The following is a 27439-nucleotide window of genomic DNA, read 5'->3' on the forward strand; positions in this document are numbered from 1 at the left end:
AGAAAACATGTTTCCTAGTACAATGATGCGTCAGGCGCCAAGTTGGCATCGATTTCTGGAAAGAGAGGTCATTTATCACTGTCTACTGTCTCCACCAGGCTTTAAGTGGTACCTTGGCAGATGATGTACCATCATTTGAGGATGGCCACTGGGCCAAGAGGATCACTTGGGGGCAAAGGTTTTGAGTTCCATCAGGACTAATAATAACACCTGTAATGGATTTCTATAGATTACTTCAAGAATTACAAACTACTTTGCATACACTATCTCATTCCAAAGGAGGGGGGACAACATGCAAACAACTATGTATAAACTAGCTATAGGCAGGAGAGATTGGAGATAACTCTCAGAGGGAAGGCACTAGAATGAAGGGGAGTTGGAGAAGGCTTCCGGTGGACAGTGGGACATTAACTGGGCCTTGAAAGAAACCAGGAGACAGAGATGAGGAGAAATAACCTTCCAGGGAAAGGGGATGACCAATGAACATACGCCCTGATTTGGGAGATGGAGTGTTTTGATGGAGGAACAACAAGGATGTCGGTGTCATTGAACTGGAGGGTTATATGGAGGGTACAAGATATAAGATGATGGAAACTTATGAAAGGGCCAGGCTATGAAGGGCTTTACAAGTCCCACAAAGGATTTTATAGTCAACAATGGAGGTAATAGAGTTGCTTGAATGAGGGTAGGGAAAGTGACGTTGTCAGTGCTTCATTTTAAGAATACTTTTGGCAGCAAAGTAGAGGATAAACTGGAGTCAGGAGAGATGGGGCAGGGAGAACCACCAGCAGAAGTACAGGCATGGGCTGCACCAGGACAGCATCCCTGTCCCAGGAGGGAAGGGGGCGTATATTATGAAGGGAGAGATGTTTTGAAGGTAAAATCAGTAGGTATTGGCAACAGAGCAGGATTTAGGAGACTAAGGAGTCAAGGGAACATCTTGGTTGTGACTTCAGGTGACTGAGAAAAATGATATCTTCCACAGTAACAGGGAAATAAGGAAGAAGGTTTTTTGTTTTGTTTTGTTTTGTTTTGGTGGGGGGGAGGGTGGTGGGAGGCAGAGGAAGAAAAGATAATAAGACTGAAATCCAAACGCAAGTCCCAAGATCAAACGATTGAAACTGGAGAGGATTCTTAGGCACTCTGACTCTCTGATTCTTAAATGTCCTCACCTCTGAAATGGATATCATTCTGGGACTTACCTTTGTAGGTCTGCTTGCTGTGAGGTTGAAATGGAAAATGTCTATGAGTTTAAACAAATGTCAGTTATTATTATTCTAATAACCTGAAGATCATCAATAGGCATAGCAAGAGGAACTTTTCCAAAATCTGTCTCCCCACAAACCAGTCATTGTACACTACACAAGCATATGCTTAAATGTTTGCTGAGTGTGAATCAATGAATGAATGGAATGAAAAAGAATGCACATATTCTTGGAGGGACCTGGATTGACTGCTACTAGATCCTGCTAATGAAATTAAGTGCAGTAACAGCCCTGCATCCTTCCCATTTCTCCACATACCTACCTGCCTGCCCAGACAGATGAAAGCTGGAAGGCTGACACACTCCTTCTGAAACAGTGACCTCCAATTTCAGCATGTTGAAGGCATGGAGGCTGCCTCTTCTCTTCTCATCTTGTTTGCTAGGAATTCATTGCTGCCAAATCTGGAGAGGATTACACTTCTTTGGCCCCTGGCCTTTAGGGATGGTATCTAACATTCCAGAGGTGGAGGGAAGGACACAGGCTCCTCAGAGAGGTGCCAGAGAGGGTTCCCCGGTGCCCTGCCCCTCGCAAGGGCCCCATCTTCCTCTTCTGTAAAATGAGAATATCTACAAACACATACCTCACAGGTACCGGAAAAGAACTTTGTAAATCTTAATGTAAACTACCACTATGATAATTTTGGTATAGGGATTTAAAGGTCATACCATCATCTCACTGGATTTTTACCAGAGCTGTGTGGGGATAGATACTTATAATTCACCACAAAGCTGAGAGATAGCATGGTGTATCAGAGGCACGTTCCTTCTCTCCTCTGTGCCTGTTTCCACATCTATAGAATGGAGAATATAATAATAAGCAGGTTGTGATTGCTCTGTCTTCCCAATTTAACATTACACAGTTTCTGGATGGGCAGGGACAGGTACAAAGAAAACCGAGCTATCTCTCAGCTTTGTAGCTAATAGTTAAATCTAATAGCACTTTCTCAGTGCTTAACTTCAGAACTCTCATCTCATTCTTTCTCTATAGCACTGGTATTATCGACATTTTTAGACACTCTTTCCTTGGCTTGCATAGCACTTTACCTAACAGATCAATTCTCATGTGTCCTTTCACACAGACCTAGGATAAGTGAGCATACACCAAAACCTTGATCTGTTTTTCCAGTCATTATTTTAGGGACTCTTGTAGCTTTAAGTTTAAAATTTCCATGTCTATCACATGCATCTTCTACTTTGGCATCTCACCTGAAATCCAATCTTATATTAAATTTAATTTCTTGATTACTTCACTCAGTTGGGCTCATCATCCTTCCTGCAGACTAGTCTCCTTTACCAACTTTCCCAATTCACAGAATCTGAATTTGAAGGTATCTCAGAAATGGCCTCATTCAAAACATTCCTGAGCAAGAATAAATTCTGGTGCAGAACTGTTAAACTTTACCTTTCTAAGTGGGACTAGAATCAAATTAAAATGTCATTGAGAAGATGGCGAAAAAAGCAGTACATCATTATAACTCTCCCATATTCACCTCCAAATAGCCACATAATATTGTCCTGAAACAAATCCTGGAACAGCAGCACTGGCAAAAAAAGGAGGTGATGTATGTGCAAAAAATGGGTGTTGCAGCCCTTTTTGTAGTGGCTAGAAACTGGAAATTGAAGGGATGCCCACCATTTGGAGAATGGCCGAATAAGTTATGGTATATTAATGTTATGGAATATTATTGTTCTGTAAGAAATGACCAGCAGGATGGCTGGAGAGACTTGGAGAGACTTAGAGAAACTTACATGAACTGATGCTGAGTGAAATGAGCAGGACCAGGAAATCATTATATATAACAACAATACTATATGATGATCAATTCTGATGGATGTGGCTCTCTTTAACAATGAGAGAATCCAAATCAGTTCCAAGTGTGTTGGAAAGGTGAAGAACTTACCGATCAAGCACATATTGATCAGTAACTGTTAAATTAGCTGAAGCCTTGAGGCCTCAGTTTTGGCTTCTCCAGAGTCACGTGATTTTAGATAAAGCCTGGACTACATCCATTGTCCAAAGAAGGAATTAAAAGTATATGTGGCCGATGGAGCTATACCATTATCTCATTTACTGCATTCTACTAGCCAAATAAGGGAATAAAGACTTATGTAACCAATAGTAACATATAAAGGGTGGGATTTCTGGGGTTCGTCTGAAATGTTTAAAAACTGCATATGCTCTCAAGGGAGTGGGCCTCCTACTGAGTTTATTTCTCGGTAGGACTGACTCGCCTCCCATGAGATGCTATAATAAACAATCTGCCTTCTACTTTGAGTGATCTCTGAGTAGTCATTTTGGGTAAGGGTCTTTTTATGTCTCACACAGGTGGGGGCTTTCGGGGCTCGTCCGGGATGGGGTCTTTGGGGGAGATGGCTGTACACTCGAACAAGGACAGGTGTGCCCATGTAGTAGTTTTCTTTGGTCTCTGGCTCTGGGTGTGTAGCCTCCCTCCCCTCTTAGACAACGACCCAAGGCAGAGGTACTCAGGGGAAACCAGAATTGAAGACTGAAGGAAGTATTGTCCTGATGGCCAGCAGTGCAGTCTGAAAGAGATTACATGTGTAAACTCCAGATAAGTTCTCGCGAGTCTGGGGGTCCACTGTCTAGGTTGAGAGAGACCCTGAGGGATTAGCCCTCCTAAATTTGTTTTTGGTGTGGACTGCTTTCGACCCCAATGATAAAGGACTTTCCTGAGGAAGCTCTCAGGTGACTGTGGGCGTGAGGATACTAGATTGTAAAATGGAATAGAAGCAGTCCAAGAATTTGTGTCAGGACATTTGCCAGGGAATTCAAGTCAATAGCTCTCTTGGGAGTTGACTTAAAGGCTGGGATGAACTTCCCAGATATAAAAGGGAAGAAAACTGGGAGGATGCTCCCAGGATTATTTGGGTACATCAGACTTAAATCTATATGTAAAATGTGAAAATAAGGTTCTGTGTGTGTATGTTTGTTTGCTTTGCATTTTGTGTTCTGTGTTAAAAGTTAGCAAGCTTGTAAGAGATAAGAATTCAGCTTCTGTGTTTCAGACTTAGAAAAATATCAAGTTGAATTGTTGGAACTGGAATTCATTCAGAGTAGTAATTCTTTCAGAGTGGGTCAGAATATATTGGATTTTGATCATGGTAAGGTAATTTGGGAGCTCATTTTGGGGTTCTCAAGATTAGGATAGTGCAAGAAAAGAAAATCCTTTTCTCTTTCTCTCCCTTTGCCTTTGGCTGACTGCAGCAGCTTAGCGGGAAAGGGGAAGAGAAGAGTAAAAATAAAAACATAAATTGAAAGGGATTTGAAAGTTTGGAAAGTTTTGAGAAAACAAAAGAGCAGTGTGCTATCACTTTAGAAACTCCTATAAGTAAGGGCCTGTGACTTTGTTATCAGAACTCAGGCTTGCCGAATTTTGCCAGAAAAAAATTGGTGCTTAACCTTTTCCTGGCTTACTAAAGAAAAGAAGTTTGAATGGAATATCTAGGTAGATTTTAGGAAATTTCACAAATGAAAGTACTGGTTAATTTTAAAATAACTTTAAATTGATATGTGGGTTAAAATTGGAAACTTAACACAATGGTAGCATGTTTAATAAATTAAACAAATGAAATCTCCTATTCATGGCCAGACATAAATAAGAAATTGTAGATATTAGAAGGGTGGAAGAAAAATAGAGTAAGAGGGGTAAATAGCAAACATGGGAGCCTTCTGACTTGTTAAAACTAGGCATGCTTCTAAAAAAAAAAAAAAAAAGAAGAAGAAGAAGAAGAGCCTGCTCTAGTTAGAGAAGGAAAAAAACAATAAAATTCAAACTTAGTCTGGGCTGGGCCATAAAAGCTCTGCCTGGACAGATAAGAGAGACAGAGCTTTCAGAAGAACACTCAGACAGAAGAAAAAAAAAAGCTGTATTTAGTTTGGTTGTTTGTTACCTTCTGAAACTTTGGTAGTTACTTTGGGTAATTTGTAACATTATAAGTTATGCTTTAAATCCAGCTCAGCTGGACATATGGGTTTTGTGGAGTTATTTAGCTGTTCAATATAAGTTTTGAAGGGAAAAGGAGAGGAGAATGCAGGAGATTTATGAAGGATTGATTTATAGGAGCAATTAAAGGTTTGGATGATTTTAGAAAGAGAAAGTAAGATATTTGGGAATAGAAAGAAGTGTGTGTGTGGGGGGGAAGGATTCCACGTGGCTGCCCTTCCCCCCTTCCAAATGTGTTCCAGCCATTTTTATTTCTTTGTTTGTTTTTTAATTAGGTTGCTGCTGATGCAGCAAACTATGATTTAAAGAGACAGGCTGCTCTTAAAAGATGTTAATTGATTGTTTCTTTAGAACAAATATTTGTTTTATATTTTCTTGTGTAAGGAATATGATCATAAATGCAATCTATAGTTTGAAAGGGTTATTTCAAAAAGTTTAACTGATGGTTTTAAGAACTTTTCAGATTCATTTATGTGAATGATGTCAATTATTTAAAGGGACTCCAAGAATAATAGTTTTTGCCTTTGTCCTTTTGAAAATGTTTTTTGTTATGGACAATATGTAATTTGGGATTTTTCTGTGTACTGGGTATTTTAAAAGCAAAATGATTGGTATAATATTCAATTTATGGAACATCTACTTGGGTATGTAAGAATTGTGTGAACATTCTGGGATAAATTTCTTACTGTTAAAAGTCTCACAATACGTAGATGATCTTGTGGCAGGGTGGAAAAAGAGTGGCCTTGTTCAAGCCACTATCAGTTTGCTAAATTATGTAGGAGCACAGGGAGGAGGCGAAACGGGATGGAGAAGAGGAATCGGCAAGTTTGGAGATGATGGTGCTAATTCTGCTTTGGGCACTGGCTTCTCCCTGATGGCAGAGAGGTACTGACCACAGCAGGTATGAGACACATACTCTAACATTGACATCAGGGCAGTCACTGGGGTATCCAAGGCCTGTGTGACATGGTGTTGACTAAGTAGGTGGCACTGGCTTGTACACAATAGCAGGCAACTGGTTAGCGGGTATCCTGTTTCTCAGAGGATGAATAGGGCAGCCCAATGACAAGTCCAAAAAGGAGAAAGATCTCCTGGTATCAGGCCTTTCCAAAGCATTCAGGTGGATTTTACCGAGTTGCCATCAGGGGGGCATCTCAAATACCTGGACCATCTGACCTCATGGGTGGAGGTTTTCCACCTTTGCCTGGGCAACTGCCTCAACAGTCATAAAAGTCCTCCTTGAGCATATCATTCCGAGGTATGGGTTGGTAGAGCAGGTAGATTTGGACCAAAGCACCCATTTCACAGCTAAGATCTTCCTATCTGTGGCCCAAGCTCTAGAAATATCGTGGGACTTATGGCATCTGCCCTCATCAAGTAAAGTGGAAAGGATGGATAAGGAAATTAAACAGCAACTGACTAAACTGGCGGTAGAGACACAATTGTCCTGGATCAACTGCCTTCCCCTTGCCTTATTAAGGATTAGAAAAAACCCCGAAGGGATGTGGGATTATCACTTTATGAATTATTGTATGGTCACCCTTATGCAAAAGGGATTCAAAATTCTTCCTTGGATCCAATAAGACCAAGGATTTGTTTTTAAGGAAATATGTCATGTCTTTACTGCAACATCTGAAAACTTTACAACTAAAAGGGTTTATTGCTCAGGCTCCTTCCTTTGTATTCACAGTGAATAAGTTCCAGCCTGGAGACTGGGTTCTAGTTCAGATGTGGAAGGAGGACAAGTTGACCTTGACCTGGGAAGGACCCTTCCAGATCCTCCTGACATCAGACATAGCAGTACTACACAGGAAAGAGGGTGGACTCAGCATACCTGAATTAAAGGACACTCCAAGGGTGTGGACTTCCAAACTGAATCCAGAATACAAGCTGAGACAAACATTGAAAAGGAACTGATAAACTGTGCATGTAAAATCTTGATAGTGGTATTGATCTGGGGTACCTTATTGGAGATATAATGCCTAAATCAAAAAGATACAGGGCCATAGATGGGAGAGACTAAGTGTGAATGGACACTTTTATTCGTCAGCCAAAGAGGGTAGTTATTATATATTGTAGTGAATATAGAAATAGATGGAGCAAGTCTGGGTTAGTGCTTAATTGTGTCCACTAGCATTCATTAGAGGGTTATGAGGACAAACTGGTGATGCTAATGGGTGGGGAGATGCCTGGCCCCCAGCACAGATTATCAAGGAATATGGACTGGTGATATGGGCCCAAGATGTGGTTGGGGATATCGGACCCCAATATATATATTAAACAGATTAATTCGACTGCAAGCAGTCTTAGAGATAAGTAACCAAACTGCTCAGGCCCTTAATCTATTAGTTGATCAAGCCATACAGATAAGGAAGCTGTTTTATAAAATAGATTAGTTTTAAATGATCTGTTAGCAGAGGAAGGAAGGATCTGTGGGAAACAAAACCTGTCCACTTGTTGTATGCAAATTGATGACATTAGACAAGTGGTAAAAGAAATTACTAAGGGCATTCGCAGGATAGTTCATGTGTCTGTTTAAGTTTGGAAATCTCCCTTTCACAAATAGCTAGTGATCTTGGTTTGATGGTAGCTGGTGGAAACAGCTGTAATGGTATGGACTTACTGCAATCAGTAATTGATACTATTTTGTTGCCACTATGTTTACTCTGTATAATTACATTGGTAACAAGAATAGTTCAAAAATCACTATCAATAATCTTACATACAGAGGATGCTATTAAAATGATGATTTTACAAAAAAAAAAAGGGATGGGAGGCAGTAGCAGGGGATGATCCAGATGAGATTAACAAGCAATAAGTAGAGATGTTAATTGAATTTGACCAAAATGTTAGTTCTTCATGAGGAAATATATATTTATAAATAACAGGGGGAATTGTGTGGGAAAGGTGAAGAACTTACAGCTCAAACACATATTAATCAGTAACTGTTAAATTAGCTGAAGCCTTGAGGCCTCAGTTTTGGCTTCTCCAGAATGATGTGATTTTAGATAAGGCCTGGACTACATTCCATTGTCCAAAGAAGGAATTAAAAGTATACGTGGCCAAAGGAGCTATACCATTATCTCATTTACTGCATTCTACTAGCCAAAGAAAGGAATAAAGACTTATGTAGTTAATAGTAACATCCAGAAGGTGGGATTTCTGGGGTGCTTTGAAATGCATAAAAACTGCACACACTCTCAGCTGGCCTCCTACTGTGAGTTTATTTCTTGGTGGGACTGCCCTGCTTCCCATGAGATGCTATAATAAACAATCTGCCTTCTATTTTGAGTGATCTCTGAGTAGTCATTTTGGGTAAGGGTCTTTTTACATCCCACACAAAGTGATCTGTAATGAACAAAACCAGCTACACCCAGAGAAAGAACACTGGGAAATGAGTATGGACCACAATATAACATTTCCACTCTTTCTGTTAATACTTGCTTGCATTTTTGTTTTTTTTCTTCTCAGGTTATTTTTATCTTCTTTCTAAATCTGATCTTTTCTGTGCAACAAGACGACTATATAAATAGATATACATATATTGTATTTAATATATACTTTAACATATTTAACATGTATGGGACTACTTGCCATCTAGGGGTGGGAGTGGGGGGAAGGAGGGGAAAAATTGGAACAGCGGGTTTTGCAAAGGTCAATGTTGAAAAATTATCTATGCATAGGTTTTGTATATAAAAGCTATAATAAAAAAATTTTAAAAAGAGAGGGTGAAACAATCTTTTAGCCCAAGAAATTTATCTTACTTGGGTAAAAAGGTGAAGTCCAGGATAAAAAGCAACCTAGAAAGCCAGTGGTAGGCCCCTCCTCAAGAAAGCAGTAGTTGATACTAAAGCCCAGTGCGGTGGAGCTGGCAAATGCCAACACTAGGACCCCTTACTTCCTATGTGTAGCCAGGAGACCAGGCAGACTCCAGATCTAAGACCCACCATGAGCTTCATCTAGCCTCTGGCAAACAGGCAACCTTCAGCATTTAGACCTCCATCTGTTTCAGTGTAGTCCCAGGTAAACAGGTAGAAATTAACTGAATGTGTGCCAGGCCCACTACTTACTTCAACGTATCCCTAACAAACAGGCAGCCAAATCCCCATGTTTCAGTTTATCCTTGGGGAAATACAGAAACACCTCACCAGTCTCAGCATACCCCAGACATTAGTCCTAGGACCCAGATTCAGCACCAGGTAAGCAGCCAGACCCCTACAGCCTCTGGAAGCAAGAGCTACCACCTACTCTCCACCCCCTCAGCTCTCCACCAGACATGAAGATCACTCATGGGCTTCAAAGCAACATCAGTGCAGGTGCAATAGACAGCCCAAGGCACAACAAGTCTGAGACAATGTCCCTTCCATCCTAGGAGCAGAACTCAAATTTAAATGCAAGGAAAAAGGCCAAAAAAAAAAAAAAGACCAAAAAATGCAGAAAAAGAATCTGACCACAGAAAGTTTATTATGGTGACAGGAAAAGAGAAATAGAATAATAAGAGAATACTTCGATCTATATTCAGACTTGATCAGTTCCTTCTCTGGATATGGGGATAGGAATTTTCATCATAATTTTTTGAGCATAGGCTTGTTTGATTATACTACCAAGGATAACAAAGTCATTTACATGGCTGGATATCCCAGGACATTGCTATTTATATGTAGTATATTTCACTTTGTTCATAGAGGACTTTTCAAGTTTGTTTGTTTGTTTTCCTGAGAGCACCCTGCTCACCATTTTCCAGAGAACAATAATATTCCATCAGGAAAACTTGCTTTGAATTTTTTTTTTTTTAACAATTACTATAGCTAATTGTATTTCCCCCCATTTATTCTCTCTTCACTTTGTCCCTCCTCAAAAGTGTTTCACTCCTGATGATTCCTATCTCAATATGCTCTTTTATTATCCCCTTCCCTCTCTCCATTCCATTACTTATTTTCCTGTAGTATTAGATTTCTATATCCCTATTCAGTATGTATGCTATCCCTTAGTTGAACCAGTTCTGATGAGAGTAAGGTTCATCACTCATCCTCTCCTCCCTCTTTTTTTCCTCCACTGTAAGCTTTTTCTTGGTGCATACATTTTTAAGTACTGATATTACTTCATTGTTTATGGTGCTTTTAAACAAGATTGGTTTCTTATCTCTTTTAATTAGATGTTTTTATTTTTTCTGAGATCGTGATTGTTAACCCTGCTTTTACTTTGGCTTCTCACATAGTAAATTCTGCTGTATACCTTTATTATATATTTGTCTCTATATTTCAAACGTGTTTTTTGTAAACAACATACTGTAGATTCTGGTTTTAAATGCAATCTGCTTTGTATTTTTTAATGGGTGAGTTCAACCCATTCACATTTATCTTCCCTATGTATTTCCTTTCACCCTATTTTCCCTTATTATTCTTTCTCTTACTTTTCAGCTTGTCCTCCTCACAATCGGGTTTTGATCACCACTTTCCCCAATTTATCCTCCATCAGTTTCTGCTCCTCTCTTGTCCCCAATCCCTTTTTACTTCCTTATAGGGTAAAATTTATTATTTCTGTGCCCAACTGAATGTTATTCCCTATTTGTGCTAATTCTGATTACAGTAAGATTTAAGTAGTGCCTGCCACCTCATCTTCCCCACCACTGTTATAACTTTCATGCTGCTTTTATGCAAAATAATTTACTCTGGTTTATCCCTTCCTCCTTCTCCCAGTATAATCTTCTTTCTCATCCTTCAATTTTAGTTTGGTTTTTTTTTGGATATCATCCCATCATGATCAACTCACTCCTGCATTCTGTGTATACTTCTAATTGTCTTAATGGTGATAAAGTTCTTAAGAGTTACATGTATCAACTTGCCATGTAGGAATATACAGTTTAACCTTAATGAATCTAATATTTTGTTCCCTGTTTACCATTTTATGCTTCTCTTGAGTCTTGTATTTGAAGCTCACATTTTTAGTTCAGTTCTGGTCTTTTAATTAGGAATGCTTGAAAACTCATTAAATAGACATTGTCCTCTCTGAAGGATTATTCTGTTTTGCTATGTAAGCAATTGTAATCCTACTTCCTTTGTCTTCAAGAATAACAATATTCCAAGCCCTCAGGTTCTTTAGTTGAATCCTATATGATCCCAGTTATGGCTCCACAATACTTGAATTCTTTTTGGAATCTTGCAGTATTTTCTCCTTTGCCTATGAGCTGTGGAATTTGGCTATAATATTCCTGGTATAATTTATTTTGGGATCTTTTCTATGTACTAATCAGTGTATTCTTTCAATTTCTATTTTGCCCTTTCATTCTAGGATATCAGGACAGTTTTTTACATTGACTTGAAATACAGCCAGCTCATTTCTAAAATGGAAAACTGACTCAAATTTATAAGAATGTAAGACGAATCCTCAACTTATAAATGGTCAAAGGATATGAACAATTTTCAGATGAAGAAATAAAAGCCATTTCTATTCATATGACAAAATGCCCTAAATCACTATTAATTAGAGAAAGGCAAATTAAGACAATTCTTAGGTATTAGCTTATACCTCTCAGATTGGCTAAGATGACAGGAAAAGATAAGGAAAAATGTTAAAGAGAATGTGGGAAAACTTAAACACTAATAAATTGTTGGAACTGTGAAATGATCTAACCATTCTGGAGAGCAATTTGGAACTATACCCAAAGGGCTATAAAACTGTGCAATACTTTTGGATCCAGCAGTCTCAATACTGGGTCTATACCCAAAGGAGATAATAAAAAAGGGAAAAGGACCCATATGTGCAAAAATGTTTGTAGCAGCCTTTTGTAGAGGCAAGGAATTGAAAATTGAATGGATGCCTATCAACTAGGGAATGGTTGAATAAATTATGATACATGAATGTAATGGAATACTGTTGTTCTATAAAAAATGATGAACAGGCTAAAAAGTCTGGAAGACCTACATGAACTGATGCTGAGTGAAGTGAGCAGAATAAGGAGAACATTGTACACAGTTACAAGATTATATGATCAACTGTGATGGACTTGGGTCTTCTCAACAATGTGGTGATTCAAGGCAATATCAAATGCAAATCACACCCAGAAAGAGAATATGGAAACCAAATGTGGATTGAAACATAGTATGTTCATCTTTTTCTTGTTTTTTTTCCCCCTTTCGTTTTGATTTTTCTTGACAAATATGTAAATATATTTAAAAGGATTGCATATTTTTAATCTATATGATTGCTTGCTGCTTGGAGAGAAGGGAGATAAAAGGGGGAAAATTTATAACAAAAATTTTTACAAAAATTAATGTTGAAAACTACATGTATTTGGAAAAATAAAATACTATTACAGGTCAGATTTTACAAAATTAATAAATTAAAAATATATATATATATAATGGCTAGGCTTTTTTTTTTTTTTGTCATGACTTTCAGGTAGTACAATATCTCTCCCTGGATCTATTTTCCATGTCAGCTATTTTTCCAATGAGAAATTTCACATTTTCTATTTTTTCATTTTTTTGATTTTGTCTTGTTTTCTTGATGTCTTATGAAGTTATTAGCATCCATTTGTCCAATTCTAATTTTAAAGGAGTTTTTGTTCCTCCTTTTCCATTTGGCTAGTTTACTCTTTAAAGCGTTTTCTTCAGTGAATTTTTTTTTGGACCTGCTTTTCCATTTGGTCAATTTTTTAAAAAATAGTTTTTGGTGAGTTTTTGTTTATCTTTTCTCATTTCTTGTGCCTCCCTTACCTCCTTTACCAGGCAAGGTGTTGACTCTTTTTTATATGATTGTCTTGCATTCCTCTCATTTCTTTTCCCTATTTTTCTTCTATTTCTACTGTTTGCTTTTTAAAGTCATTTTTTGAAGCTTTTCTAGAAATTCTTTTTGGGTCTATTTTCTTCTGGAGGCTTCACATATAGCTGTTTTGATATCATTGTCCTTTTTTAAGCTTCTAAGCCTTGATGTTCTCTGTTATCATCATTAACTTTCTGTGGCCAGGATTTTTATTTTTTGTTTGCTGTTCATTTTTTAAATTTATTTTGACTTTTTAAATTTCATGCAAAAATTGAGCTCTGTTCCTGGAGTGAAGAGAACATTGTTTTAAGCCTTCTTGTGAGGGTTTCAAGGTCTCACTACTGGCCTATCCTGGCGAGACCATGTTGCTGGTTAGTACTGGAGAATTTTCTTATTGGTTACCTGTTCTAGGAGTGGGATTTTGCTGCTGCTGGCTTATCTTGGGGCCTCATTGCTGGTCTGCAACAGGGATGAAGTTTCACTGGCAGCTTGCTCTTCACTGCAAGTCCCAATGGGTGCCATTGGCTTCCTTGCCAAACCTTTCTCCCTTCCCATCTCAGTGAGATAAATCTTTCCAAGCTGTTCTGGGTTGGTAAACTGCTTCACTGCTGGTTTTGGAGTATTACTGTTAAAGTTGTTTAGAGAGGAATTTGGGAAAATTCAGGGGAGTTTCCATCTCATTCAATTCATCTCAACTTTAGCACTGAAAGTTCATGACAATTCATTAAATACTTAAAAAGATATTATCAAATTCATCTGTTCCCTTTCATTTATTTCCTGTCTGTTTTGTTCCTGAGTTAATATTCTTAGTTCTTTCAATGAATACTACTGTGACAGATGAAGCCCTCTGGATGTCCTATATTTTATTAATGTTTTTCCCCCCTGAAATGTAGCATCTAGTAGTACAGATGGAGTTTGACCAAATCAAAGTAGGTTGGGACTATCACTTTCTTGGGCCTGATCACTGGGCCTCTCAATACAGCATTGAAATAAATACTCCTTTTTTGGCTGCTATATCACATTAATGAATCATGGAGTTTGTTTTATATCCTCATTTTTAAATGAATTGCTGCCACTATCATCTTGTATGTGTAAAGTTTATTTCTGGAACCTAGATGTCAAGACAATATTGTCCATATTAAATTTCAACTTACATTTGACTGAATATTCCATTGTATTGAAGTATTTTTGATCCCTGATTCTCATTTAATGTTATTTATCTCCACCTTTAAGTCACATGAGTCTGATAAACTTGTAATCTAAGATGTTATCAAAATTACTGATAAAAATGAGCAAAAATAAAAACTTTAAAAAATAAGATTCCTGGGGCATCTGATCTAAAGACCTCCTTTCACGCTGTCATCAAAATATTTTAACTCTTCTTTGAGTATGTCCATTTAAACAGTTCCAAATCCACCTAACTGTAATAGCCCAGTCCACATAGTTCTATCCTATTTAAAATAGCAAAAGAAACCTTGTCAAATCTTTGTTAAAATCTAGGCCAACTATTTACAGCATTCTCCTGTAATGTTTGTACCAGACAGGTACATATCTGACCAATTCTTGATAAATGAAGTTGGCTCTTTGTGATCAGATTTCATTTCTAGATATTAATAATCTCTTCACTACTGTTACAAGATCTGCTAGGAATTAAAATCAAGTTTAATGACATGAAATCTGCAAACTACACTCTCTTCCCTTTCATGAAAACTGCGATATTAGCATCTTTTTAATCTATTAGTACTTTTCCAATCTTACAGCCAAAGATCAGCAATCATAATCTTTGTTTCTTTCACAACCTTGGGATGTAGTTCTTCCAAGTTTGGCAACTTGAAGTCATCAGGAACCACAAGGCATCTGTTCTCTTATTCTTCTCCTTCCTATCTTGGGCTTCAACTCTCTATTATTCACAATTGGTCTGTCCTTTTCCAGTCTTTTATATTAAGGATATCATCATCTTTCTAGGACTTAGGACTTTTCATCTAGAATGAAGTTATTCCTTTCCCTCCCTCCAAAAATTACTTTATATTTACTTCTCTTGTATACCTTGTTGGATTTCCCAGAATAATGTAAGCAACTGTAGGTCAAAAATTGTTTTATTTTTCCCTTCCTGTCCCTATTACCTACATACATTGTAGGAAATTAAGAAATATTTACTTGAATCTAAGTTACCTTTGATTCTATCACTCCTGAGACTTCCATCTTTAATCACTTGCAGATTCTTGATAGTGTTCCTCCTTTGTACCTTTCTTTATATTTTAACTACTTCAATTCCTATGACTTTATTATTCCATTTACCTATTAAGTCACCTCTCAACTCTTAATGTTTTTATGTACTTCTACTTGAGTTATCTTCATAAAATGTTATTTTCATCATGTTAATATTATCAATAATCATATTTATTTGGTAGCACAAGTATTATCATCACCATTTTGTAGATGAGGAAATTAAGAGTTTCAGACACAGTTCAGTATTAATTGAGCTGAGTTTTGAAGCCTGGTCTCCTGTCTCAAGTGATCTTTCTGCCACCTTATGCTTCTTTTCAGTAGGTAGGCTATTATTCTGGAGTCCACAATGGCTACTTATTGTCTATCAGTTCAAGTCTATGTTCCTCAGTCTAACCAAAAAAAAAAAAAAAAAAACCATAGGATTTATAGATGGAAAATTCCTTAGAGATTATTCCGTTCAACCTCTTTTATATATGAGGAAACTAAGGCCCACAGAAGTAAGTGACCTGCCCAAGACCACACAAGTTTACAAGTAGTAGAGGTCTCTTCTCCAAATCCAGTGTTTTTCTCTCACAATATATTGCATTAAATGTCTGCTATTAATGGACCCAGGTATCTATTTCATCTCATGTCTTACTATTCTTGACCACAGTGCTCTAGGTTATCAGACTGTGACATCCATACCCTGCTCATTTCATTTATTTATTCCATTCCCTAGCATAGAATGCCCTCTCTCCTTTCCCTACTCATTATATTCATCCTTAAAAATCCAGCTTATGGCATGGATCTCAACATAGTATTTTTATCTTTTTTGTTATTGTTTGCTTGCTCTTTGTTTTCTCATTTTTTCTCTTTTTTGATCTGATTTTTCTTGTACAGCATGATAATTGTGGAAATACGAATAGAAAAATGCATGTTTAACATAATGAATTACTTGCTATCTAAGGGAAAAGGTGGGGAAGGGAGGGAAAAAATTTGGAACACAATTTTACAAGGGTGAATGTTGAAAACGACATATATTTTGAAAATAAAAAGCTTAAAAAAATTAAATCAAACTCATGTTCATTCCAACACTCTTAATGCCTCCAAGATTTATGTATGTGCCACTATATCTTTCTATCAAAGTCATCTGTTGTACCTTCTCTAGATCTCAATTCCCATAATCTATAAAATGATCCTACTACAGCATTCCCTATCTCACAGGATTACTGTGAGAATCAAATGAAATTGGACACTGAGCAACTTATTATAAGGCACCTTCAGTCACCATTCTCATTGTTTTCTGATTCCTATTCAGACTCTCTAGAAGGCAGGGACTTGGACCTCTATAACTGCTTAGTTTTTTAAAACATGCTGAAAATTAAGAGAGTAATCACTAAGTGTTCAAAGAAGTTAAGTTGGATATTTGATTTGGTGAAGACATTGGATTGAAAAGAGGGCCAACACCTAGGAAGGAAACAAACATGTCAGGAGTTCATAGACATGGCATTTAGAAAGCAGGTAATGAACTCATTTTATGGTTTTCCTCAATATGAGACAATTACACATATGAAATATGGATAAATCCCATGACCACAAAAACTAAGTAAAACATTGATGTCTGAGTTCCCTCACCAGTGAGAGCACCTTGAGGCTTTTATAGGTATAGAGTGCCCCCAAGTTTCTCATCATCCTAGTTCCTTTTCTTTGGTTGTTCCCCAACTAGTCTTTATTCTTCCTGAAACATCCCAGAAATTAACATGTAAGGTGGAAATATGGAAGTTCGCTTAATGTCATGGTGCTGGGAACTAAAAAGCAAGTAACATCTCAGGCTATTTCTCTCTTTAACGAAGTATAGTGATCAGAAGAACTGTCGTGACAAGTCTCACTCTATTCTGGCCTGGTCAGACAATATCTAGAGTATCACATTCATTTCTGGTTCATTTTAGGAAGAATAAAGACTAGTTGGGAAACTTGAGGCCATGCCATATATGGCTCAATCAAAGGAACCAGACAAGCTTAGCCTGAGAAAGAGCAAGCTTAGGGAAGGCAGGATAGTTGTCTTTAAATATCTGAAGGCCTATCAAGAGTGATTAGATTTCTTCTGATAGATCCCATTGGGAAAAATTAGGAGCAATGGATAAAAGTTACAAGGAGACAGATTTTGTTTCAATGTGAAGAATAGCTTCCAAAACTTCTATGGTTCCAATAATGGAATTGTAAAGTAGTGAGTTCCCTCTTCTTGAAGATGTCCAAATGGAGGGTAGATGACCACCTGTAGGGGGTGTTGCAGTAATTGGAATTTATGCTTTAGATAAGGGTCTGGGTAGATGACTTAAATTTCATTCAGATCTAAGATGCTATAATTCTGTGACTGGGGTCTATGGCTCTATTAGACCAGAGAGTTCCCAAGGGCAGCAAAGGGGTTAAAGTTTAAATAACTGTTTTATATATGAATTAATGTGTGGAGCTGGGAGCCAAAATCTGTTCCATTAATTTTTCCATCTATTCCAGGAGCAGTTAGGTACACACAGTAAAGTTTATTTTGGTATACTTCACTCCATTAAAAATAAATTAATCAGCAAATTCCTGCCTTGCTTAGCCCTGGTTTATGTGAATATTGCCCAGCTGTAATGAGTTACAAGGTGTTATTATCTCACACACACAGGAGGCTTCTCTCTAGAGCTCAACTTGCAACAAAAGCATCTTAAATAAACTGAGAGAAGGCTGTTTGGTTTGTAATGTTTTCACAGAAGTGGGATATATACCTCACACATATAGAGTTTCTTTATATGACTCATTTTATAACAAGTCAAACGGAGGAAGTTTGCTTTGGGGGAAAAAAAATGAACAATACGACTTTTTTTTTTTCTCAATCCAAAGAAAATACCCTGGGGAGGTGGCTACATCCAGAGAGGAGGGCTCAAGTCCCCAAACACAAAAGCCTGGTGATGGGGTCACTCTGAATTTAGGCAGGACAAGTCAATTCAGGAATATAAAGAAACTGGGCCCTAAGTTCTATCTCACTGCCAAAGAAAGGAGGAATCCCTCCTTCTCTAGCCAAATCCTCCTAAAGAAGGGACCCAGAAAGAAAAGATGAGATCACATTCCCCATCTGGTGCATCAAGGTAGACTCCAAGAGAAGGGCATGTTGTCCTTGTTATGAGCTGAGGTCCCTGAGGGAGCTGGGAGGTGAGTAGCCCCTCGAACTTGGATGAGCTCAAAATGACTAGAGCATCTCCAAAAAGAGGGGGTCCACATTGGGGGGTCAATGAATGGGGACTCCTGGGAGACTCCTTACCAACCACTTTCTCTGAGATGGGGGCCCACAGCTTATGTTAACCCCATTTCAAATGACTTTCAGAAACACCTCCAAAATAAAAGAAAAAGCAGAGATAATTCTCTATTTCTTTTAATTCCCAACTCAACGCTATGCTTCATGTGGAGGGATAGATGCATCCCAACCCATCTGTTCTCAGTAGCATTGCAAAGAGTTCCAGGGGTAGAGAAGGTCTGGGGCTGCCTTCTCCTTTTTTTTTTTTTTTAAACTTCCCCCCAAGAACCCTGGGGAAAGCATACACATATAGCTATCTGGGGAAGGGGTCCCTGCAGAATTTCTTGGAGAAGAAAGCTCTTTCCCTGTAAGTTCCTTGGGACAGCTTGCATGTCTCTCAGTACCCTGCTGCAGAGTGGCCCCACCCAATACCCCCCAGGCCAACTTCTGGGCACATTAAAAGGGAAATCAATACAAACAGGGGCCAGGTGTTTTACAGATGTTGTTCAATGGTTAATCCGGCCTCTTCCTGCTGGGTCCAGGGGCGGCAGGTACCTTGTTCCTAGCTTCTCCTCAAGGGCAGCTGCTCCATAGCTTGGTGGGGGCACCCCTCAGAGGCCTTCGTCATTGTATGTTGGAAAGTTGGGCTTCAGAACGCTTTGGGGATTTTTCTCCACGAGAGGGCGCCAAGTCACTTCCCCAGTTAAGAGAAGTTCTTCCCCATTCATGGAATCCAGGTATTGCATCTGCAAGGGAAGGTACAGAGAAATAAATACCAAAGACATTAGCTGGGATAGGAGGCAAGATGGTTCACCTATTTGTTCAGCTATCTTGTTCATACTAAGAGTTCATGGAAATGTTTATCCAACCTAACTTTCCAAATCCTCAGCAGAAGTTCCTGAGGCCACACTAGAAAGGGTGGAGACCTTGGAGGGTATACCTGTGCACCTTCCAGCAACCAGAGGACCCCACCCCTTCACAGGTCCATACCCCCTAGTAATTTTCTCTATAGAGGAGCATGCCTGACTCATTCTGCTTCAAACTTCCACAGAACGCCAGGAGGAGAGCTGGAAGAAATCTGGACCTCAGAGGCTATCGTGTTCACCTCCCTGGCCCATACAAGAATTCTCTATAGCACACCTGACTGTTGGTTATCCACCTCAGCTTTAAGACCTCTCATGATGGCTGTTCTGATGAACTCATTTCCTGAAACTTCCCACTAAAGTTGTGGACAGCTTTACTTATTAAGAAGCTTTCCTTATACCAATTTTAAATCCCCTTCCCCCCTCCACCCTCCAATCTTTCCAACTTCTGCTTTCTGGAAAAAAGAGGAAACATACAGGGAAGAGAAATCAGTCGTGTGCTGTTTGGCCCCAAGGACAAATCTAGAATCAAGGAGTGGAAGCTTCGAAGGGACCAATTTAGGCTTGGTGTCAGAACAGATTTCCTAACAATTAGAGCTATCCCATTGTGGACTAGGCTGCTATGAGGTGGTGTGTGTCTGTCCCTAGAGATCTCAGAGCAGGGGAGATGTGTATTCTAGTGGGAAATTCCTATCAGATGGCTCCTGAGGTCCCTTCTAATTCTCCAGTTTTGTGATCCTGTAAAGGTGTTTTTATGAGCTCCAGGAAGGTCTCAACAGGTAGTGAAACTGAATGGTCAAAGCCAGATGGAAGGTTACTTAAAGATTTAACTTTTTTTCCATCACAGACCCCTCTTAGTAGTCTAGTAAAGCTCGTGGACCCTTTCTCTGAATAATGGTTTTTGGGTTTTTTTTGTCTAGGAAAATGTGTGTGTGTATTCCCACTAACATGAATAAAATTTTTAAATTGTCTTTTTACAACTGAGTTCCAAATTCTTTCCCATCCTTCCTCCCTTCCCCAACTCATTGAAAAAGCAAACAATCTGACAATCTATACATGTGCAGTTATGCAAAACATATTAATCATGTTGCAAACAAAAATATAAACCTCAAGAAAATAAGATTTTTTTTTAAAGTATGCTTTGATCTGTATTTAGATTCCATCAGTTCTTCTCTGCAACTGGACAGCATTTTTTCATCATAAGGCCTTTACAATTGTCTTGGATCTTTGTATTTTTGAGAACAGCTAAGTCATTCAGAGTTGATCATTACGCATATGATGTTTTCCTGCTTCCCCTCACTCCACTTTCCATCGGTTCATGTGAGTATTTTCAAGTTTTTCTAAAAGTATTCTTCTTATTTCTTATAGCACTATAGTATTCTATTAAAATCATATATCACAACTTGTTCAGCCATTTCCCAACTAATGGTCATTCAGAATAATATTTTTAAAGGCATAAAATAAAATTTATAAACTTACAAAAGGAAATCAATTTTATTGAGGTACACATTACCTCACAGCCTGCCAGGCATTTCTTCACTAATAAGAAATGCTGCTCATCTATTTTTTTCATTATTTGTTTTGTTCATTTATTTTAATTTTTTTCAGTAGCTTATTCTTTTATAAAGCTTTTTTATATTCAAAACATATGCGGAAATGTTTTTCAACATTCATCCTTGCAAAACTTTGTGTTCCAAATTTTTTTTTCTCCCCCCTTGCCCCCACCCCTTCTCCTGGACAACAAATAATACTGCAAAATTTGCTAAATATGTGCAATTCTTCTATACATATTTCTACAATTATCATGCTGCACAAAAAAAATTAGATCAAAATGGGGAAAAAATGAGAAAGAAGAGAAATGCAAGCAAACAACAACAACAAAAAAATGAAAACACTATGTTGTGATCCACACACAGTCCCCAGAGTCTTCTCACTGGTCCACTATCTATTAAAGTCTATTCAGATTCACATTTATTATTTCCATGACACACTTTATCCATCTCAACCTGTGCTGTTTCCTTTTCCTTCCACCTTCTATCTTTCTATCTTTCTATTTCTATATTTCTATTTTTCTATCTTTCCCAACATCAAGTCCTATCTTCTCATATGACCCCAAAATACTTAAGCTTCAGCTTTAGTATTTGACATTCCAGTGTCAGCCTGACTTAATTTCTTTAAGTATTAACTGATTTGATCTCCTTGCTGTCCAAGGAACTCTCCAAAGTCTTATACAGTATCACAATTTCAACGCATCAATTCTACAACTCTCATAGCCATACACTGCTACTAAACTGTAATTTTGAATATATGGACCATATAGTTAAAGTACACTTATCAACATATATTAAAAAAAAAAAAAAAAAAAAGAGGCCACTAAATGGCACAGTGAATAAAATACCGGTTCTGGAGTGAGGAGTACCTGAGTTCAAATCCAGTCTGAAACATTCAACACTTCCCAGCTGCCTAGCTGTGTGACCCTGGACAAGTCACTTAATCCCAAATGCCTCACCAAACAACAACATAAAAAAAATACAAGTTCATGGGCCCTAGGTTCTGAACTCCTGATCTAGCCTTGTCCCTCTCATTTTTACAGCGGAGGAGAGAGAATCCACACAAATTGGGAACAAAATGAGAATGCTTGGATCTCAGAGTGAGTACATAGTATTATTAAGGCTGGAACCCCATGTCTCTTCTTTGGGCTCCAATCCAGGGCCCTTTCTATTAACTGCCTCTGACTTACTGGACATTTTGAACCCAGGAACCATCTGAGAGACCAGAAGCAACGAGTAAGTTTATGAATCAACTCACCCAGATAGGTTCTTAGGTTTCAATTCTTGCAAGTGAAAAACTGGAAAGCCACAGCAAAATCACCTCCTTCTATATTTTAATTTGTTCATTACTAAGTGAGGATGATACAACAGCATTTGCTATGAACACTGGATGGGGAGATCACAGTCCTGTTATTGTAAGATTTCTGGAAGCTTTGGAATCATAAGACCATAATTATCAGGACACCCTATTAGATTCAAACTATTAATCCCCTAATTCTATTTAGACAGCTCTCTTTCTGAGGATGCCCCTCTCTAGGCTAGAGTTTTAAACTCAGAAATTATGATGGTTTCCCAAGGGGGCAGATATTCTGACATATGGAGTGGCAGGGAGAAGGAAAATTAATTGTTAATTGAAAACAATTTTAAATGGAAGAGGACTTTTCAGTTTAAAAAAAAAAAATAAAGTTTTCCAGGGGGCTCTAAGAAATAGAATTAAAGACCAATAAAGGAAATTCAATTATTGCCTGATAGAAGAATTACTGCCACAGACACAGGCCAAAGTTCTCCAAAGACAATTGGCTTTCCTATCCATTAACTAGGGACCCTGTGGTTTCCATGGCTTAGCTCAACTTGTTCCTTCTTCTTAGAATGTCCATCTTCCTCCTTTAAGCCTGCTGAATCCTTATGTAGTTCTTTAAAGTTCAATTCAAACATCATCTCAATGAAGTTTTCCTTAACTCCACAGTTCACAAAGATCTTACCCCCCCCCCACCCAAACCTTACCTCTGCCCTTGAATCTTTAATTTACTTATCATATATGATACTGTCTTATCATAATTATTTTGTTTTTATGTTCTCTTCTTCATTAGACTGTGAGCTCTTAGAGGGCCAAAACCAAGTCTTATCTAAAGTCTTTATCTCTTGGGAGCACTGAGAACAGCACAAGGCTCAGAATATTTGTTGAGTGAATAAATGATGATTTCATGTTAATTAAATATCCTAAAAAAGGATGGTAAGTTATTTAAGGGTAGGAGCTGTCGTCTTCTCCTCTTGAAGCACAATGGGGCAAACAACATGCCTTCAATCAATAGTTACTGATGATTGATCTGGCTTCCTCAAATTCAGCCAGATTGCCAGGAAGCCATGGTATTATGTCACTGGAAAAGATGCTGTCCAATTTTCAGGTAACACAGCATCCGTGAACACAAGGAAATAATCAGTGCCAGTAGAATTAATCAGTGTTTAACAAGTGCCTACTATGTAGACAGTCCTATGCCAAGCAACAAGGTACAAAGGTAGTTATAAATGAGGACTTTGTCTAGGAACCTCGAAATTAAATGGGAGGAAAAACAACACAAATAATTATGATACAAAGGAAAGTATATCCCTGTAAAATGGAGATCTAGGAAAAAGTGATAGTAGAAATCTGAGGAAGGAGAGATATAAGGGACACACAATGGGAGCCAAAGATTCAGACAGACACTTTGCAGCTCATAGAATAGACTGTTTTGAAGATAATGGCTGAAGGTACAGAACTGAGAGTAGCAATTTCCAGAGGGATTTCTACCTTCTAAACATCTGCTGAGTTTTTACCTAATATTAACGGGCAGAAAAAAATTTACCAAAAAATTGTTTCATGAAATAAGAAACAAAATAATGCTTAATTTTGGGATAGAACACCTACCTGCTTCCTCACATACTCTACCAGTAGCTCCAATTGTCGGGGATCTTCACATTTCTGGTTAAAAAAAGTCCTCCAGATAGCAGCAGCCAGCCCATGATCATCTGACAGGATGCCCTGTAACACAATAGAGTTCAGATTTGGGTTACCATAGTGGTGGTTGTTGCCCTGAGCCATAGATTTGCAGGCTTAGGGTATTGTATTCAAAAAAACTCAAAGCAGATGGGCCAATGAGTTCTGAGTGGGCCCCCTCTCAATCCTGTGTGACCTGACTCTTTCCTCACATACAGGGCAGCTATATCTCTGCCACACTGACCCCTCCTGTTACAGAAAGAAGGGCACACAGGCTACATCAATTGAAGGTATAAAGTGAAACTAAATCATGGAATGCTAGTGGATGGGGATTCCCAGGTAGCATGCTCTAAAATTAGAATTATTAATCTTTATTTTATATTGTGAATGGCTGTCTATGAATCTTTTCTCAGAATTGCTTTTAAAGATACACAATAAAATACTTAAGAATACAAAGAAAATCACTTGAAATCACTTGCTGTTGAAATGAAGTCATCAAAGTATTTTTCTCATCCAAGTTTAGAGAGTCCCTAAAATCTACCCACCAATCCCTTGGCTGTCTGGGGGCCCAGTATTAAGAATTCCCACTATAACAAAGAAATTAAAATTGTTTCTAGTAATATGAAAAAAAATTCTAAATCACTATTGATCAGAGAAATTCAAATTAAGACAATTCTGAGGTATGACTACATATCTCTCAAATTGGCTAAGATAACCGGACAAGATAAATATAAATGTTGGAGGGGATGTGGGAAAACTGGGACACTGATACATTTTTGGTGGAACTGTGATCGAATCCAACCATTCTGGAGAACAATCAGGAACTATGCTCAAAAAGTTATCAAACTGTGCATACCCTTTGATCAGCAGTGTTTCTACTGGACTTATATCCCAAAGAGAGCTTAAAGGAGGGAAAGGGACCCACATGTGCAAAAATGTTTGTGGCAGCCCTTTTTGTAGTGGCAAGAAACTGGAAATTGAGTGGATGCCTATGAGTTGGAAAATGACTGAATAAGATATGATATATGAATGTTATGGAATATTATTGTTCTATAAGAAATGATCAGGAGGATGATTTTAGAAAGGCCTGGAGAGACTTACATGCTAAGTGAAATGAGCAGAACCAGAAGAATATTGTATATAGCAACAAGATTGTGTGATGATCAACTGTGATGAACTTGGCTCTTTTCAACAATGAGGTGATTCAGGCCAATTCCAATAGACTTGTGATGGAGAAAGCCATCTACACTCAAAGAGAGGACTGTGGGAATTGAGTGTAGATCACAACATAGTATTTTCATTTTTTTGTTGTTTACTTTTTGTTTTCTTTCTCATTTTTCCTTTTTGATCTGATTTTTCTTGTATAGCAAGATAAATGTGGAAATATGTGTAGAAGGATTGTACATGTTTAACATATATTGGATTATTTGTTGTTTGGGGGGAAAGGGAAGAGAAAAATTTGGAACACAAGATTTTGTTTTGCAAGAGTGAATGCTGAAAACTACCTTTGCATATGTTTTAAAAATAAAAAGCTATTATTTAAAAAAATTAAAATCTCATTTCTTAAAAAAAAAAAAAAATTCCCAGTATAGAGACATACTCACAAAGCCTCAGACACCATCTAATCTAGTTTCCTAACATTACAGAGAAGGAAGTTAAGGCCCATAGAAGGAAAAGTACCGTAATCTTAGAATGCATTAACAGAGACAGTGTGGTACTTAGGACTAAGTGAGAGACAAAAGGGCTGTAGACTGCCCTAGTCAGACTACACATGGAGAATTGTGATCAGTTCTTGGGGCCACATTTTCTCAAGGTCACTAATGAGTTGAAACTATCTTGAGGAGGGCAACAAGTATAATAATAGACCTAGAGTTCATGCCATGATGGCTGGCTAAAGGCATGTTTATCCTATGAATAAAAGGAAAAGGTGATAGCAGCTTTCAAGTATTTGAAAGGTTGTCATATGGAAGAGAAAAAAGACTTGTTCTTTTTGGTTGTGGGGAAGGAGGGGTGTATGTATGCCAGAATAAGACAATTGATTTGAAATAGGGAAGAAAAATTAGAGCTATTTGAAAGTAGTATGGGTTATCTTTGAGGGTAGTCTGTTTCCCTTCATGGAAGGTTTTCCAGTAAAGGTTAGTGAAGCACTTTGTTGGGTATGTTCTGATTCTTGTTAATACGTGGAGCAACTTGGATGGTCTCTGAGATCCTTTCCATCTCTTAAGATTTCATGAGTGGGATATGGCTAAGCAAATGGCAGAGACAGAATAAGAGCCCAGAAGTCCTTCCACAGTACACTGGCATGATAGTGAAGTGCTGTGTGGAAAACTAAGAGGAGAAGTAACAGCAGTGGTTCTGCATCTGTGTTCCCAAAGTGTCTCCCACTTGTCAAGGTAATAAGTGCTCTTCCACCATGGAGAGAACATATGGTCAGAGTTATGTGTTTGGTAACAAAGACAGATTTGGTCTGTGTTTCCTGGTGGTAATCATGGACAAACTCCCATTTGTATGGAGTTTTTTTTTTTATGGTTAGAAAATGCTTACATGTAACATTTGATTCTCCTGACAGCCTTATAAGGAATGTAATGAGGTAGCCCCATTTGAAAGATGACAAAACTGAGGCTCAAAGAAATGAAATGATCTGTTCAAAATCATACCAATAATAAATGACAGAGCTGGGAATAGAATCCATTTTCCTTCACAAGTTCAGGAAACAATTTTCTCCAGGTTACTTTTGAACTTCAACATATATCTTCCCCCCTAACAGCAGCATATATCTTCAAAACAAGGGACATGAACCACTCTATGGGGGCCGACTTTTTCTTTGGTCCCTATGGAGGTAGGACTTGCTATGATGGTATCATTACCCCTATTTTTTTTTTAACCCACTGTATAAGCTAGCCAGTACAGCCTACTTTAGCCCTCCCATATTTAGAGGAAAGGAGTGCCCGGAAACATTATTGTTGTCTGCAAAGGATGATGCTGCACAAGCTGATTTAAGGGTCAATCTCACAGCTCCCCTCATTGAGTTCATTTGAACCTAGGTCTTCTGACTCACTAGTGGAATGAACCCTGAAGATCTAGGTTCAAATGCTAATGCTGCCACCCATTATTTGTGTGACTTTGGTCTATCTAATCCCTCTGAAACTCATTTCCTCACCAGTAAAATAAAGGGGCTGAATTAGACATCCTCTAGCGTCCCTTTCACTTCTAAATATGAATATGGCTCCTATGAAAATGGAGCCAGGGATCTGGGGCTGTGAAAAGCTGCTGCATCTTGCTGGTTTCAGAGACATTCATATACACGAAGGGAGCTGCTCACAACTATCAATCCATCAATCCACAAGGAGTATAAATCCTGCTGTGATAAGCTACATACCCTTCATGGGTGCTGATGGCTGAAAATGTTTCGCCTCAAACATCCCTTGATAAACAGCCCCACAATTCAACAGTCTGACTAGAAGCTAAGGAAGAAGCCAGCTTTGTCCACAAGGCGGGGCCGAGGCCCAGAGACAAGCTCAGGCATGTTGTGGTTTTTTTGGAGCACTTGGCTAATGAAACTGCCTGTGTGTCTGTG

At 38.2% G+C, this 27439-nt stretch overlaps 1 protein-coding gene across 1 annotated transcript in view; it reads right to left on the reverse strand.

Moving 5' to 3' along the window:
* Positions 1-17721: 17721 nt before the first annotated feature.
* Positions 17722-27439, reverse strand: part of LOC100930308 (ubiquinol-cytochrome-c reductase complex assembly factor 1) — a 120383-nt gene continuing 110665 nt past the window's right edge. The window contains exons 9-10 of the mRNA XM_003756933.4: positions 23794-23907; positions 17722-19221 (exon numbers count right to left, since the gene is read on the reverse strand). Of these exons, the coding sequence (XP_003756981.1) occupies positions 19087-19221; positions 23794-23907 (249 nt within the window). The 3' untranslated portion in view covers positions 17722-19086. The remainder of the gene's footprint in view (positions 19222-23793; positions 23908-27439) is intronic.

This window comes from Sarcophilus harrisii, chromosome 2 (genome assembly GCF_902635505.1).
Source record: "Sarcophilus harrisii chromosome 2, mSarHar1.11, whole genome shotgun sequence".
In the NCBI taxonomy this organism is placed as follows: domain Eukaryota; kingdom Metazoa; phylum Chordata; class Mammalia; order Dasyuromorphia; family Dasyuridae; genus Sarcophilus; species Sarcophilus harrisii.